A 17,374-nucleotide genomic window follows, 5' to 3' on the forward strand; every position below is an offset into this window, starting at 1 on the left:
CTTCAAGGAAAAGTTCTGCTTTAATTTTGAAAAACAGATGCAAGAGTCAGCTTACCAGAAAACAGACAATCCCCTGACACTTCTTTGATCAGGTCACAGGTCTGGTAGCCATGGAAACGAAGAAGCACAGCCAAGAGAATGAATACTCAGCAGTGCAGCTGATTGCATACAATGCGAATCTGAAAAGAGCAAATGAAAAATAATTAGTATTGAACAAACAGGACAGAAAGGCTGTTAAAACGCAGTGACAATGTCTCTCAGTAAGTTTGTGACAAGACTATTCTACTATCTACCTATAATATCCTGGGCTCATCTAGAACACAGCACTAGCTGAATTATTTCAGAGATAGTAGCGTTTATTTGGTCTGAACTCACCTGACAAATAAAAATCCCACATTTATATGAAGGGTCATCGCTCAATAAAATCTTAAGGAATTCAGTCTGATGTTGTGGGGCAAACATGGTATCGAGAAAAACACCAGAGATGGTTCAAAGTTAAGTTTCAAGTTTCACCCATAGATACACCAACAACCAATACATCAATAACCAATCGCCAATAAGTTAATTTACCTTAGGATTACAAATCAGGTTATCCTGCTATAACAAAGCCTAGTCCAGTTTGGAGAAAATGTATTGGCCTGAAGACATGCAGTTCTGTAGCTCTCCAGAATGGGGCACTGTAACATCTCAAATGGCCTTCATACTTGGCTATTGGGCCTTATTGTTAGGGGTACACCTGAATACATAGGGCTGTGTTTATCAAGGTCTTTACAACACAATGCAAATGAACCCTGAAAATAAATTCATACTGTTAATCTTACAAGACAAGAAAAAACATGTCCTTAAATTAAACTCTTATATTAGAGAGTCATTTGGTATGTGATTTTTGTTCACTGAAAGATGACATACTTAAATACACAGCACCAATGTAACCCAATTATTGTATACATTGACAGGGAATGGAGTGAAATGTGTAAAAAGTAACTTTTTTTTTTTTAATATAATTGAAAGTAAATGGCTGGTGTTGCAGGATTGATGCTTGTATTGACCAATTATTGCATTCCCATAAATATCCAGCAGAGGGCAACACGCTAAAGTACAATCACCCTGTGCTAAATCCATGATAAAGAATCTGTACTGAAACGGTTTCATCTGGAATTCCTTTAAAGGGGTTAATAGCCAAGGCTCCGTTGGACAAATGCAGTTTCCATGGTTTCACATTTGTATTTCTCAACCCTACACTGTAAAAACAACAATCAAACAACACCCAAAACAGTAATGCGAGTTAAAATACACGCCAAAAATATTTACCAGTTTCCAGTAAAAATAAAACAAAAACAGGCTGTTACATTTTACGTGAATTTTATATAACTTTAAGATTTGTAAGGTGAAAAATGTGCTCAGGTTTGCTGTTTTTAAATTTCTGTATTTTTTTCATTTTATGCATTTAGTGAAAACATAGTGAGGTACATGCATGTCCTACAGAAACTATAGAACTCAATTCATTATAAATACCTTGATATTTCAAAATGAAGTCCATTCATCACTAATAGGATTGCATTATACCAGCGAGGTGCAATATGTTTTGCCCAGCCAAACAGAACCATATTGATATAGCTCAGATGAGATTTGCCTGCAGCGTTATGGACATGTGGTGTTCATTAGAAGCACCCTACATTGTACTGTATTTAAGGGGAGCCATACAATTCTCATTAACTCTGATTCTTGGAACCAACATGGATACTTGATAATGAGAAATTATATGAACCCCTTACTATACCCTTTGGTTTCAGTGTCTTGAAATGTTTGTCTTATGTTTTGCATTCCAATAATTCTGCTTTCTGCAATACTGTTGCCTGCCTGGCATTGCGCTAATGTATGTTATTGATGTAATATTTAAAAGCGCAGGCTAGCTAGATTGGCCCATCCAGACATTCATTAAAAGGTGTTTCATTATGGCTGTTATAAACGCAGTCCTTAATAAAAAGCAATACTGATATCGATGTTTCGGCATTGTGCCTGCAATTGAAAAAACATAGTTCCACTATGCCTATGGGGTGTTAATTACTGTACAATATACTGGGCAATATGTTACGTTCTGTACTGTTACTGCGGTCTGCTGATCACTGCATTCCAGACCAAATGAATGCTTTAACAGGTTGGCTGGCTTGTTGTTATTCAGCACCGCGGACGGCTGCTTATTGATCTCGTTGGATTCCCCCACACTCAACTCGTGCTATTTCTAATTCACTGCCCATTCTGCTCGCAAGAGAGGGATGCAAAAGCAGGTAAGAATAAGACTGTTCCCGGCTTTCAACTCACTTAAACAAGGGGAAATTAAGATAGGTATGTTTATTCATGGTATGTATAATTGTCTCTTGTTAGGAATAAAAATACGCAATGTAAGGGAAATTGAAAGGTATATAGCGTGACACAAATTCCAATATATTAATAAATTTATCTTTCTGCCTTTTTATAACAAGTAAAAAAAAAACACGAGCATGCATGGTACAATAAAAAAAAAATACAATTAAAATATTTTTAAAAGTAAGAACTATTTCAGTGTATTGTTAAGGTAACCTATATAAACGAAACCTCAATGTATTGATTTTATAAGATGTCGATTATATAATTGAGATGAAGCGTTTGAAATACGTATTTGTTTTATTCTAGTAAATCACAAAGTATGTTGGTTATCGTCCTGCAATACGCTCAGTGTTCATAGTGGTGTAGCTTTAAAATGTATCCACTCTTCAGAATGGTATAGTCTTATTTTGAATGCAGAGGGGAAGATAAGAAGGGTGAGACATCTCTATAGTAACCGATTCAGTGTTACATATATGCCCTATGAAGAAGTGCATTCTTTCCAAATATCAGCAAAGGTAAGTCAACGTGATTTAATCTGATATTTCTGTTTAGGGTATGAATGTGTATTAATGCGTTCACTCATAGTGACGAGAATATAGTGTTTATGATTTTGCTGGTGATTGTAGCAAGAATATCTGAAGCGAGTTCCACCGTAAATAACACAGGCATAACTAAAATATCGATTTCATCTCTGTAGAAACGTATTGTTTATTTGGTGTGGGCTATGAGCCGCATTTCATTTGCATGCAGCATAAGGACCACTTCAGTTAGATGTCAAAAAACCCTTTTACAGGTTCATACCCTACTAAATATGTACAGGTTAATACCCTACTAAAAATCCTTATATTTAAAAGCGTGTTGTTTACCACGAGAGATATGGTGCATTTTTCTTTTTTTTGGACATTTGAATGAAGTCGCTAGATTTGTATTCACATTCCATTTCTCACACAAGTGTCACATTATAATATATCAGCAGGTCACTCATTTTTATAATGAAAGATGTGCGGTGAATTTTGATTAGGTTAGTCTGTGCGTTGAGAACTACCCATGGTGCTGAAATAGCATAAACTACGCGGCTTGACGTTGCGTTTGTTAATGTAATCTATCCAACCATCAAACGATTATATATAGATCCTCGATATACTATCACTAGTGATTTATAATACATTATTAAGGTTATCAAGCATTACTAGATGTATTTGTAGAAATATATTCAGACGGGTAGTTATTTCTAAATCAGTAATTGGTAAGAGGGATACAAAATAGCTTTTTAAAGTTATTAACAGATTAATGTCTTGGACATAGCATAACTCTATCATAATGCCGCTATATAGATGATTTATTGTTCACCATGTAAATTATCGTTTTCGGACCAAATACGAATTAAAACAATAATGACAAAAATATTTAAAGACTTGATTGTAGGTCATATTTATTAAGTAATCATTACATAGAAATGCAATCTACCATTTTGCGTTAGTATATTCATAATTCCCACTGCATTTGTGTATTGACACATGCTTATCTTTTCAATTCAAAATGCTTGATCTATACGTTGTTATTACCCCTGTATAAATGTTAATATGGACTATACAGTGTACTGCATATGCAAATTCTACTCAACACTTGCAGTTTTCAATTAAACCAAGTGTGTTTGTTTCTAGCATTCCAAATAAGAAAGGTGAATTGGAAACTACAGCTGTTGAAAAGATATATAAATGGCCACATTTCCCAAGTGGCATAATTTCAACATGAATTAGATCAACTTGCATTGACAAGACTGGAGGTTGTCAGCCTAGCTACATCCACCTAGCTACTGTTAACTTCATTACATCCATGCTATCTATAGTAATAGTATAAATGCTGTAAAACTATGATGCTGTTATTGCTCAAGTAGACAATTTATTCTATGCCCAATCCTGAAACACATGCTTGCATTCGTACATTTTTTTTCCCAGATACATTTTATAGTTGCTGCTTACAATTCAGTACAAAGCACATTTCATCCACAAAGCATCTCAATCCACTACAACAGACAGCTAAAATATATTCTAAATTAGACTAACAACATGCTGAGCCAAGATCAGATCTTTCAAAGCTACAGTACATATTTATCATTATGTTGAAAAACAGGCAGATACAACAACAGCAACAACAACAATAACAAGAAGTGGGTGTAAGGGTATCCTACAACATATATCCATTAAAAAACACAACAGTGCAAATTTAGCACAGTGGTAAATGTTTTGTAAATATGGTCCATTATATTTCAAATCATACGCTGTATTTTTTAATTGTCCACAGTGTATTTCTAAAACTGCACAGTAATACTGCTTCAGATAGTTTAAACACAACACCTGAGTCAAAATAGTACATTGCATTTCAATAGATATTCAGCCAATCAGAGTTTCACGCTGCGTAGTAACAATTAATCCAAATATTAGAGTCCCGAGTAGGAAAAATTCTGTGGGGGATTTAGGGGGAGCCATGCACGGTTCGAATCCCGTTTGTGTCAAGATTCACATCTTAGCTGGGTTCCCACATGGAGCAATGTCTAGGAATTGTTCGACTCCTTCGGCAACCCTTGCTAGTCAATTAGGCTATATGTAGCAGGTAATCCTCAATTGAGTCGATAGCTGCAAAATCTCTGCTCTTATGTCCCCCTGTGCATTTAAGTTACACAGTGTGGAAGTCTTTGACTAAAGCCCCTTTCACACTGGCACTTCTACCCGGGTCCCGACCTTGGTTCTGGCTACCTGGGTCAGAATCCTGCGTAATGTGAAACCACGTACCTGTGTTGGACCCAGTTTGACCCGGGTCACTGCAACCCACCTCATATTTTTGTTGATTGAGACACGCCATGAAAGCGTCCGTAAAAAGCTGCTTCCAGGGGGCGTTGCAGCATTCATAGAATATAGCGTTACACATCCCCACGTGTTGCCACAACTGTTTAAATAACCTACTTATAATTTTTCTTTTGATTGTTAACATCCTGACTAGTTTTTACACTTATAGTTTCAAAGCTAATTTTAAAATGTCCACTATTTCAAAAGATTAAATATCTCATGTGTTGATGGGGGGGGGGGGGGGGACGGGGGGACACGACACTTCTTCATACAGAAAGTGGTGAAGGTCTTGTTTTTGAGGCAGAATCAATTGGATCATTTAAGACCCAACTTGGCAAAGTTTTGAGATCAGTCAGCTAGTAGGAACCTGATGAGTTTAGATGGGCTGAATGGCCTCCTCTCATTCATTCATTTTCTTATGTTCTTATGTTTGTTTCTAGTTTTGTAAGTTTAAACTGTGTTTCTCTCCTATACTAATTTACTCTTTGAGTAAAAGGCTTTAAAAAAGCCACCCTCATTCTCTCTCTCTCTATTTTTTTAAACTTATATGCTTACTAACTATTCCAGCAAAAAATAACTGAAATAAGGATCATACCAAACAGAATTCACAGGATATTAAACAAGTAAAAAAGGGGGGTTAAATATCCCTTTAACCAACTCCTGAATTACCTAATGTAATTTTAAAGAAAACATAAAAAGCCAATTGCATAATAAGAAAATGGATAAATGAGTTGTTTTTTGTTTCCTACAGAAATGAGTGAGATGTCATCATGGATGGAAGAAAGAGTCCCCGAAAAAGCAGTTTGCAGCACACTGACTCCCATACCAACACCATTGTAGATATAGATTTTTGTGGAAATGACAGCCGGATGAGAAGCAGCGCCTCCACACAGCAGTGTTCCTCCCAACACAGCAGCACAAACGGACTCTCTACATTCTTCCTTCACGGCAATGGCAAACGCTATGAAGAATGGGGCAGATGTAGATCAGTTAGGAAAAGCAAAACACATGATTGTGTCATGGGCATGGGTCAGCACAGGGGCCATGGCACCACAAACGACGGGAGGATAACTCCCTCTGTTAGAAGAAGAGGCAGGCTTGTAAGCAGCATTAGCTTTTCCGGATTCAGAATTGCACAAAATGGTCACGGAAGACTCCTGCAAGAGAATGGGAGCACGCCCAACTATGGCAGGCAAATTATTGATTACAGGAACTTTGCCCCTCAAGTGCCCTTTGTGCCATCCATTGCCAAATCCATCCCTAAGAAAAGGATTTCGCTAAGGAAACCCAAAAAGGGTTTCCGAGATCTGTTTAGCATGAAAAGGCACAGACAAGAAAAGACAACGTCTCCAGGGATCTCTGAGAAGGAAGCAACCCTGGAAGGGCCGAGAAGACGTTCAAAACATCGGGAGCGCGTGGCTGGAAATGCTACTCTGCAAGAATTCTCGGATACTGACCCCCTTTCAGACTCTACCTATGACTACTGCAGCACCTTCTGTGAAGATGTTGCTTCCCTGAAGAGTTTTGATTCCCAAATGGGCTGTGGAGAAATATTTGCCGATGAGGAGCACTATGCCCATCTGGAGCTAGAAAGGCAAAAGGACCCTGATAAAGACCAATGTGAACCAAGAAAGCCAAGTCCTGTGGTGGAATCTTTCCAAGGAGGTGTGGAGCAGCTAGCATCTCCAGCTCAGACAGAGGTCATAGACTTTTTAGGCTTGTGGGAAAGTGTGCGTAACACAGGACTGTTAAAGCAGGAGGCTAGCACTGATAGCAGAATGTTGAATACACCTAGTTTGCCTCCTACACCAGCAAGTGAACATCAGATTAATTCCCCTTATGACTTGCAACCTTCCCCTGAGGAGACTGCAAGCGCAGTTATAATAACGCCAAAAAGTGACATTCAGGAATCCATTTCCACAAGCGATGAAGGATATTATGATTCGTTTTCCCTGGGGAAAGAAGAGAACAGCAAGGAATCCTTAACCCCTTGCACATCCATCAGGTTTCCAAGAGATAGCTACAGCGGCGATGCACTCTATGAGCTATTTTATGATGCTGATGAACCTGGAATGAGTCCCATCTTTGATGATGGTACATCTGTGTCAGAGAGTATTTTAGGGCAATCCAGTGACCTACCATTGTCTATGTACAGCTTTCACGTAGGTGCTGAAGAAAACCTGGCCCCTCCATCAGCTCTTGATGTCATCAGCCAAGAGGTCCTTCAGAGCAACTGGAAGGGCAAGGAGTGTCTCCTGAAGCTGTGCGACACAGAAATATCCCTGGCAATGGGAATCATGAACTGGCTCAAGCAGAAAACTGACAAGCTGAGCTCCTCTGAATTAACACACAACGGCTCCGAAGAACAGAAGAGCAACGAATGTCATTCCACCATGGGGGCTTTCCCTGAGACTCCCCAAATTGCAAATAATGAGGCATGGAATGACACCATGGATTCAATGAAAACCGAGGAGAGGTCAATGGTCAGTCAGAAACGGTCACCTGCTCCTGATGTTGTCCCCTGTAGACTTGCTGAGGCCAGTTTAGAGTCTGTCTTGTCTGAGCTGGATATCACAAGGGGGCATGTAGAAACAAAGACCAGATGTATCATTAACAACAGCCTCAACATTTTAGAAGTAGATGGATACCAAGTCCGTTCTTTAAACAGAGAGATGAAGAAGACAGCAAGTTCACCTGGCACAGGAGCAAATGGCGTAATCATTTTTGCTATTGACAAGAAATCATTATGTGAGACCTGCAGAAAATCTGTCAAGCACAACTCGCATGAAATGCATTTATGTGCCTCATGCTTATCTTTGATAGAACATATCAAATGTACAGAACTACTAAACAGCACAAGCAACAATGTTCATGAATCACTGCCTGTTGATCTTGGAGGGACCCATCCTTTGTTGCCTCTGGGGTTTTGTGAGTCCCCTATGAGTCCTGATGAAGAAGCAGGAGATATCAATATTACCCATCTTGTGGAGCAGTGTGTCAGCCAAGTGTCCTCTTTGAAAATCAACAGCAGCAGCTGCAAAGGATCTGAAGGGAGAAACCCATTCTTTCTTTCATTTGGTGAGGACAGCGATGTCAATGAAGAGAAAGACCTAGGATCCGAGAAGAATAAAGATGTGATCCAGAACTTTTTAAAACCTAAGAAAAACTGTTCGAACGATGCAGATAGGAAATTATCACATGCCAACTGGACTGGTCTTCATGATGGAAGTCCAGAGGTCAACATTATTGAAAACACTACGTCATCAAGTGCTAGTATCTTTCAGAGCTCACCGCAGGAGCAAAAGCATTTGGAAATAGGTCTGGTTACAACAAACAACTTTAATGAACTCATTTTGGAGACACACCAGAGCCCTTGTTTGAGCAATTCTGGCTCTGCAAACCTCGGGAGTGAAAATGCAAGCCAACCCCTCCGACCCACTTATCTCCCACTCTCCAATTCTGCTTATTCGGAGTTCACAAGCAACCTGACACTAGCTTTGGACCAGGCGAGGGTGGCGAAACAGTGCGACAAACCAAGAAGGCACAGGAAGTCATTGTTTAGTCGAGATGGACCCTTTGGATATGCTTTGTCCGATGAGAAAAAGGAGGACAGGAAGCGAAGAATGAAGAAATGAGCTACTCCGCAGTAAAGGTATGTGCTGGTTGAAACTGCATATATTTAACTCCTGGGTTCCATTACATTCCAAAATATGGGACTTTCATTTTTCCACCTTAAAAATGCAACAGTAATAAACTGCTTTAAAATATTTTTTTTTTTAAAAAAACAGAAAAAATAAAAGATAATATTTTTTTACAGTGCAATCATTTCAGTATATCACAATGCAACATAACATCACTCTGACTAAATTCTCTTTTCAAAACAAAGGAACATGCCATATTGCTAACCCACCTATCACCATAAAAGAAACACTGTTCAAAAACATACAAGAAAAAAACAAAAAGACACAGCATAAAGTTAGTTCCATAACATAATAACAAACTTAAAATTTAACACTTTATGAAGATGACTACAATTTCACCTTTTCACATTTCTGACCAGTTACGCAAGGTAAAATGCAGTTTGTTTGTTTTCTCTTGAGATTTTTCTTGATAGTGGTGTTGGGTTTATTTTTTGAGGATTTTATATGAACGGGAGGAGGCCATTCGGCTCAGCTAAGCGTGTCTGGTTCCTAATAGGAGATTGATCTCAGAACTTTGTCAAGCTGGGTCTTAAAGGATCCCAGTGATTCTGCCTCAACACATTATTAGGGGCAGCAGTGTGGAGCAGTGGTTAGGGCTCTGGACTCTTGACCGTAGGGTCGTGGATTCAATCCCTGGTTGTGGACACTGTTGCTGTACCCTTGAGCAAGGTACTTTACCTTGATTGCTCCAGTAAAAACCCAACTGTATAAATGGGCAATTGTATGTAAAAATAATGTATAAAAAAATAATGTAATTGTATGTAAAAATGATGTGATATCTTGTAACAATTGTAAGTTGCCCTGGATAAGGGCGTCTGCTAAGAAATTAATAATAATAATAATTATTATTATTATTAGTCATTTAGCAGATGCTTTTATCCAAAGCGACTTACAGAAGCTAGGGGATGAACTATGCATCAACAACTGCAGCTTCAGAGTCACTTACAATAGGACCTCGGTTTTACGTCTCATCTGAAGGACATTGCTACTGCATACTTCCCTTCACTTGAAAAACAGCAGGAACAGCCCTTCAACCCCACAATACCTTCAAGTACCTGACATTTCTTATATGTAAGTAGTGGGGGATATCTGTACTGTCTTTATTTGAAGTTATAGTTGTATTCTCTCATTCATAAGGGTCCTTAACAGCGGCAGTCTGTTTAGAGCCGAAAGGCAAACTTGATTGAAATCAAACAGCAGCACAAAAAACAAAACACATGTTGTAGAACAGCTCTAACTAGAGGATGCATTGATTGAACAGAATATAAAGTCTTCTGAGTGGACATTCACTGTATGAATGAGTCCTGAAAATAACCCTTTTCAGACAGTCAGGAGCTTAGAGGAAAAGATATAAAAAAGTGCAAAGCAAAAAGATAACGGAAAGGGGACAGGCAAATACTGAACACAGGTTTGCATTAAACATGTGTCAGCTATGTAATAAAACTGTGTCTTATGCTACATCAGTAGGTACAATAGGTGTGAGTCCATTTATGTGTTGCACTGCTTGCAACAACAAAAACAATGCTAACCTTGTTTATCCAGACAAAGTGGAATAATAATACAGCAGACTGCCTTTAGATTTTTTCAGAATGTCCAAAATGTTGCAGTAGGCTGGTTACCCATATGTGGTGTAGGGATCCTGCTATTGTGTCACCAAAAAGTGGTTTCTAGAGTTTGCAGGTTTTCAGGCCATTGACAAATCATTTGTCTTTTTTAAATAGCACTTGAAATTGCTAATTTAATTAGAACAATAATAATTGAAAGGTTGGTTATGTGATTCATGGAACAAAAGGCTAACAAATGAATTCATAGTAATTCTTGCCTGGTTTTGTTTGTGCGTCAGATTTACTGTATTTGCTGTTTTGTAATGCATCTCAGAAGCTCTACCTACAGAGGAGCCTCACTTGCAGTGTGCGTGGTCTCTGGTTCGCTGGTGTAACAGGACCTGAGTGTACTATTGCAGTTTAATCATTTGAAATCATTTTCTTTGCACATAAGCAGTTACAATTCAAACTGACTGGAGTTCTGTATCCACGGTTTGTCTGGCTGTACTTGTTGCCTGTTTACTTTCTCAGCCAATGAGAACACTGCATTTCTCTAAACTGTGATTAGATTTAACCATAAGTCCCCCCCAAAAAAGAACAAGACTACATTTAGTGAAGTCTTAACCATAAGTACTGACACAGATTCTGTTTACTTTTACTAAAATTGGGTATGACCTAGCATATTGTATTACTTGTATTGTAACACTTGAAATGTATTTGCTTACGATTGTAAGTCGCCCTGGATAAGGGCGTCTGCTAAGAAATAAATAATAATAATAATAATAATAATTTACATGCACAAGTCCGGGAGATATCTTTTGACTGCTCATTACTTCATTCAGCAATGCTCAACTGCATTCAGAACTGTAGATTGTCCAGGCTATTGACCAATAAGCGATGTTAAAATCAAAAATAAAATGTATTGCGTGCTCTTATGGAAATAACATTGAAATAGTAGATGAGGTCAATATGTTAAAACTTTGACAATAGGTGACATATGTATTTAAAGATGAACTGGCTGTCATCTGTCATAACCGTGGTACATTGAGAGGGCAGAATGTAATACAAGCTGACATCAGCATATTTAGGGAATTTCACAGTTCACTTCAGTGACCAGTATCCGAAGGCAGTTTCTGAATAGCAGCAGATTCATTGTGTGAATGTACAAGGTTAAAGGATCTTGACTAACTGGAGCAAAAGCACTTAAAGTATTTCTTCCTGGCTAACACTTTTCATAATCTCTTCCTGCTAACGGTTAAACCTGTCTCTGCTGTGGGCTCAGGTTTTAAATTTTTTAAATTCTTTTGTTTTCACATATGAATAAGAGACACAACAAAATTCTATTCATATTATAAAACGATTTAATCACTGAAGCTAGGTTTATCTCTTCAGAACCCTGGTAATCTTACCCTGATAACTAAAACATCTTCTAGATCTTACCTCTCACATCACTTCCACACTAATCATGATTCATTTATCCGTGTGTCTGCTTGACTATGGGGTTGGGTTAATCCCCACTGGGATGTCACATCTGGATTTTCTTAGAATATTTAACAGCACTGAGGACAACCTATCATGGTTATCCACAGATTACTAAAAAAAGCGATTTCTGGGTGCTATAAAATACTCCAAAATATAGCTGCAACTTATCCTAATAGGGTATAGGTTAATCACATCAATCTCCTTATACTGTGTGTTTCAAATTTTAATTTATGTTTGGGAGTTTGAAATCACATCAAATCACTCTTGCTTATATAGCGCCAAAGAAAGCATGAAAGAAAGCCGGATTGTTCATGTTCGAGATCTGACTTTATGAATTATTAGCTGGGAAGAAATACCTATTTGAAAGAAACAATGAACATTTTGGCCTATGTTTTTAGCTATACTTTATAATGGCTATGATGCTGCTGGTATCTGTAAATGACTTACTTGCTTAGCTGTCAGGTGGATTTACCACAGCTTCTAGGTGTCATAACATGTATTTTGATTTAATCCAGGCTGTGACATTCCTTTCTGCATTGTTTACCATTGCCTATATGTTCTTTTAATCATGCCTGGTTATGTGTCTTATTCATATTTTCTGGGAGCTTGTAGGACTGTAAATAGTAATACTGTTACTGTACTCAATTGAAAGCTAGTTTTGGACATTTCCTACCTTACACAACCTTGCTCAATGATTTCCCCTTAGAATTTAGTTTTAAGATGATTCTCCAGAATATTTTCCTGTTCACTGGAAATTGCTGTACTATATAAATTGAGTGTGAATGAAAGTCAGTGAAAGTCCAGGAGCTCTGAGCCTCTCCCTGCACCTCTCTTGAGATCAGAAATCGGGGTCCACAAATAGCAGTGAAACTGAGTGATGTATAGAAACGCTCAGGGGACTGCATCTAATTGGAACAATAGTTGTCCTGTGCAGTCCGTATCTGATTTTAATAAAGATTCCCTCAGAAACAAATTGCACTAAAGCCTGCTTAGCGCTTTTAAACATATTTTAAACAAGATTTGGATGCAGCTTGTTAGAATCTTAATTAGGCGTTCAGGACAAAAATGCAGTAATTCATTTTGTGTGAATCAATTCCCATGGGAGGTAAATGCTTTCTTTCTTCTAACAAAAGGCACGATGAAGGCTTTTATTAAAGGCTGACTGCAGTAGCTGAGAATGCATACATTATACATACAATATGTGTGCATTTTATGTGCTGTTTCCATTATTGCCTATGAGAAAAAGTAGTATTACATTTTCATCACAAACTCATTGAAATTCTACAATTTAATGCATAGATTTGCATGTAGTCTTCACCATGCACCCTGGGAGCCACATTTGGTATGTGATATAAATGAATCACTAGAATAAAATATTCACTACCTCCCTCCAAAATGTACTGAAAATGTACAGCTCATGCATCTCATTACAGTGCGGAACAAACATTCTTCTGTGTACCGCATTGTTCATGTAAAAACACATAGGTGGGCATGTGGTAAAGGTCGCCAGTTGAGCAATAACCCTACAGTATGTATCACAATCAGATTGATGAGGGGTTTAAACTGCTGGAAAGACATTTCATTTCACGACATCAGTCTTGATGATGCTCTGTTTGTTGGTTGTTTTGTTTTTTTGGTGAAGGAAAATAAAACTGCCAATGTAATGAAATTAGTGAGATAAAATATATATATATATATATATATATATATATATATATATATATATATATATATATATAAATAAATAATTTATAATGGCATTTTTAAATGGCTGTAGTAAAAATAGTATTAGCTGCAATGAAGTTAAGGGGTCTGTTTACATGTTGGTTTTTAGTTGTTTAACCTAATAGGTTCAGATAGTATCCGCAAGCTGTTTCTCCAAGGTGAATTTTCCTGGCACAGTATGTTGAGCACAGTATGGAGCAGGTGCATTTTAATTGTTTTCAGTTGCAGAGTTCAAGTTACTTATAAAATGTTATAGCTGACTTGAAATCTGCAACTGTTTAAGAGCTGAAAACAAGTAAAAAGGTCTAATTAAGCAAATTATCAGTTCAATTAAGGGTATAGTTAAGTACTTCAGAGTTCAGTTGGAATAAAAACCAGCAGGCACAGAGGGGCCCAGGACCGAGTTTGAGAAGCCCTGGTCTAACTGCTTTATATTTGGCATTTGTTGCTCACAAAAGATAAAAAGCCACTTCTGTATAAAAAATATTACTTTAAAATATCTTAGATCTCATTCACTATGAACAGTATGTAATATAATTTAACTTTACATGATAAAGTAAAAAAGGACGCTGTTTGGACCTTTCATACAGCAGAACATTATCCTCCCCCTAATACACCCTTATTTAATTTGACTGCGCCTGTCACTTCGTTTTAATAAATCAACACCTAGTGCAGTTCTAACTGCAGATGAGGACCAGCATGGAAGAGTGTGTCGCTGTATACTGTAGTGCTTCTTTAGCAGAATCAATAAAATACTTCTGTTTTTTTCTGAAAGCAATTCAGCTTCTCTTCATCCTTTTTCTAAAATCCACCATCCCGCTTAAACATAATTGCTGTGTACAGTTCAGTTCTGTAACAGCAGAAAGCCCACGAGAATTCATAATTGAATGAGGGGGTCAGAGGTTATTACTATCATTGTCTGATTGCGTGATTGCTACCCTGCTATGTGACTGCTGTTGTTTCAAATGCAGTTGTTTTATCCCCGGTTACAGGTCTAGCTGTATAATATTCCTCTACTGCAGTGTGCAGGTGGCTTTGACATCACTGTTGCTTTTCAGACAAATCATGAGTATGAATGGCTGCGTTCCTAAATTCAATGCTGAGAAGCAACAACTCTCAAAATTGTTCCTAAACTCACCGTTGAGAGCTAGTGACGCACAGAGCTGGTGAGCTGCTCAACAGAAAGATAGCGACACCCACAACCGCGATCAAGCTGCTATATAAAAACCATGAATGGGATTTAAATGTAGATACTGATACCGCAATCCGCCTTCAAAACGGTAATTGTTAATATACACACATTTTATAAAATAAAATAAATAATTATATAGTGTTGTGTTATGACAATAGTGACGTTTTTGTTGAGTTGCATTTAGGTACGCTCTGCAGACTGTCTTTGGAACAAACCACAACAGCAAACAGAACTTTTCCCCCCAAATTACTCAAACACCCGTCCACAGGCAGGTTGATTCACCAAACCCTGATAGTGTGAACTGACCTGTAGTCTAAACTACACTGCTATCATAATGAAATGAATGCTGGTGGTGTGTTGTTTTATTTAATCAAAAACTTTAAACTATACAAGGCCTTTTTAGTTTGGTACAGATTATAATAAGTAGATATGTCATCCATTAATAACAACATATCCAATAGAGCTACATTTAGTAACAAAATAAAATAAACTAAATAGCTACAATGTCATTTCAACTAGTGTTTTTCTTTTGAAGCCATTGAATTTATTTAGTACAGTGTTCAGTATTTCTAAAGATCACCATTAGTACTCCAAACAGTTTTTGATCTGAGCAGGATCCGGCTCTACTGTACGGAAGAGCAGACTGACTGCCTCCTTATACACAGAGATTAGGAGACTAGGGGATAAATCGTGATACTTTCTTTACATGATATATCGTATTGTAATAGAGGTATATATCGTTTGTATTGTGATACAAGAACAAAAGCACATCAATACTCATTGCAGTTCATCAAGTGGTTCTTGAATAACAAATAAGTGTGTTGGCATGAATACATACCCTATCTCATTATTATTATTATAATTATTATTATTATTTTGTTAAAAAAGGTCAATCATGACATGATATTTTAATCTTTTTATACATCATAGAAGTAACAATCAGGAAAATCATAGGTATCGTGATAGATATTGTATCGCGACCTGCATATTATGATACTTACTTATTGTGACATTAGTTACAACCCTCCCAAAGATGAGGACATTTTTTTTTCAAACTTCTATTTTTATCATTGGTTTAGTCTGATTTACAAAAAAGAACAAGTCGATACAGATACATAGGTTAAGCAAGTCTGAGTAACAAGTACATAGACACATAACATTAGATGAGGAACAGCTAAATAAAATAGAAGAAAACAAAGATTGAAAAAACACACCAAAAGAAACTACAGCATGGGCTGGTTAATGTAATTAAAGAACAAAAGGGGACATTCATTTTATGGAAAGTCCAAAAAATCTCAACAGCATTAAAGGGATTTTATGCCAGTGCAAGAAGTTCACCTGGCGACCAGTATTCAGTCTCCAGTTTTATAACGCTGAGCTGGACTAAATAGATATTTTAACAACAAGAATGTATTCCTGTCAGTCATGAAAACTTTTAGAAATGCAGGTAAAGACAAGGCCAGAGACCACCCCCCGAATTACAGGCCTGGATTTCAAGCTTGTGCAGGAAACTGAGACATTTTCCCTGGACACCACGGTCGGATTGGTGTGTAAAGTAAATTAAATTAAATTACATTCTGACTATATTACACTGCAGATGGATACATAATACAAGTTTCTGGTTTTGTCTTAATTTAAAATGTGTTTTAATTATTTTAATTATTTTTCTTCCCACAAATGACAGGTAGCTGTGTTATAAGCGATATAAACCACTTTGAGCCATGTGGTTCCAATGATATATACCAGGCATGGTTTAAGTAACCGGTTGACCGGTCCAGCATAGGACGGAGTGGAGTGTCCATTATATTTTTTTCTATTTGCTTCCAAATTTGGTCTTCTTCATTTTGTGTATCAGATAAATTACAAGCCTTTTTTTCCAGCGTTGCAATTTCCAAATATGAGCAAAGCCATTTGTCCCCACTAATTTTGTTGATGTCCTTCCAGTTGATGGCAATGAGATGTTTCACAGTCATGCATCTCACTGATATTAATCGTTTCTCAAATTTGTCCCATGGGTTGTCACTAAAATAGTTCGAAAGACATATCTTTAGGTCTAACGGTATTACACTTCCAGTAATTCTAGACAAAGAATCAATTACCAGAGACCAGTATCTCACCAGTTTAGGACAAGTTGATGATGCTATTTAATTACTCCTTAGAAATTGGACAAGCTGTTCTCTAGATATATGTAAAACTGTATATTGTGGCATATGTAGATACGTCTGCCCTTCCCCAGCAGGGGATCATAAAGGAATTGGTTGAATCATTGATTATTGATTTGTGGTGCTGCCTGCTAAATTCAATTAACTCAAATTCCCAATCTCTGCACTAATTTACAGTACATCTTTGCTCTGATGTTCTGTAAAGCATGCTCCATAAATAGGCCAGCCTGATCTCCACGTGAAATCTGATCCAGTTAAATGATTGCTTTGAGCCCCCCAGGCAAGCTGGTCATTAAAGTAATCTATTAACATTTAAATGAGACATGTAGACATGGGAAGGATCGGAGGAGCTATA

At 37.4% G+C, this 17,374-nt stretch overlaps 1 protein-coding gene across 3 annotated transcripts in view; it reads left to right on the top strand.

Moving 5' to 3' along the window:
• The first annotated feature begins 1,972 nt into the window (after positions 1-1,972).
• LOC117423277 (uncharacterized) overlaps positions 1,973-17,374 on the top strand; it is a 37,873-nt gene continuing 22,471 nt past the window's right edge. For 2 of the 3 annotated variants that reach the window (XM_058990108.1, XM_058990109.1), the window contains exons 1-2: positions 1,973-2,288; positions 5,965-8,865. In XM_058990108.1, coding sequence (XP_058846091.1) covers positions 5,984-8,848 — 2,865 coding nt within the window. In that variant the 5' untranslated portion in view covers positions 1,973-2,288; positions 5,965-5,983 and the 3' untranslated portion in view covers positions 8,849-8,865. Of the gene's footprint in view, positions 2,289-2,787; positions 2,883-5,964; positions 8,866-17,374 lie in introns of those variants that run through there. The other variant, XM_034038805.3, reaches the window with a different exon arrangement.

This window comes from Acipenser ruthenus, chromosome 17 (genome assembly GCF_902713425.1).
Source record: "Acipenser ruthenus chromosome 17, fAciRut3.2 maternal haplotype, whole genome shotgun sequence".
Lineage (NCBI taxonomy): Eukaryota > Metazoa > Chordata > Actinopteri > Acipenseriformes > Acipenseridae > Acipenser > Acipenser ruthenus.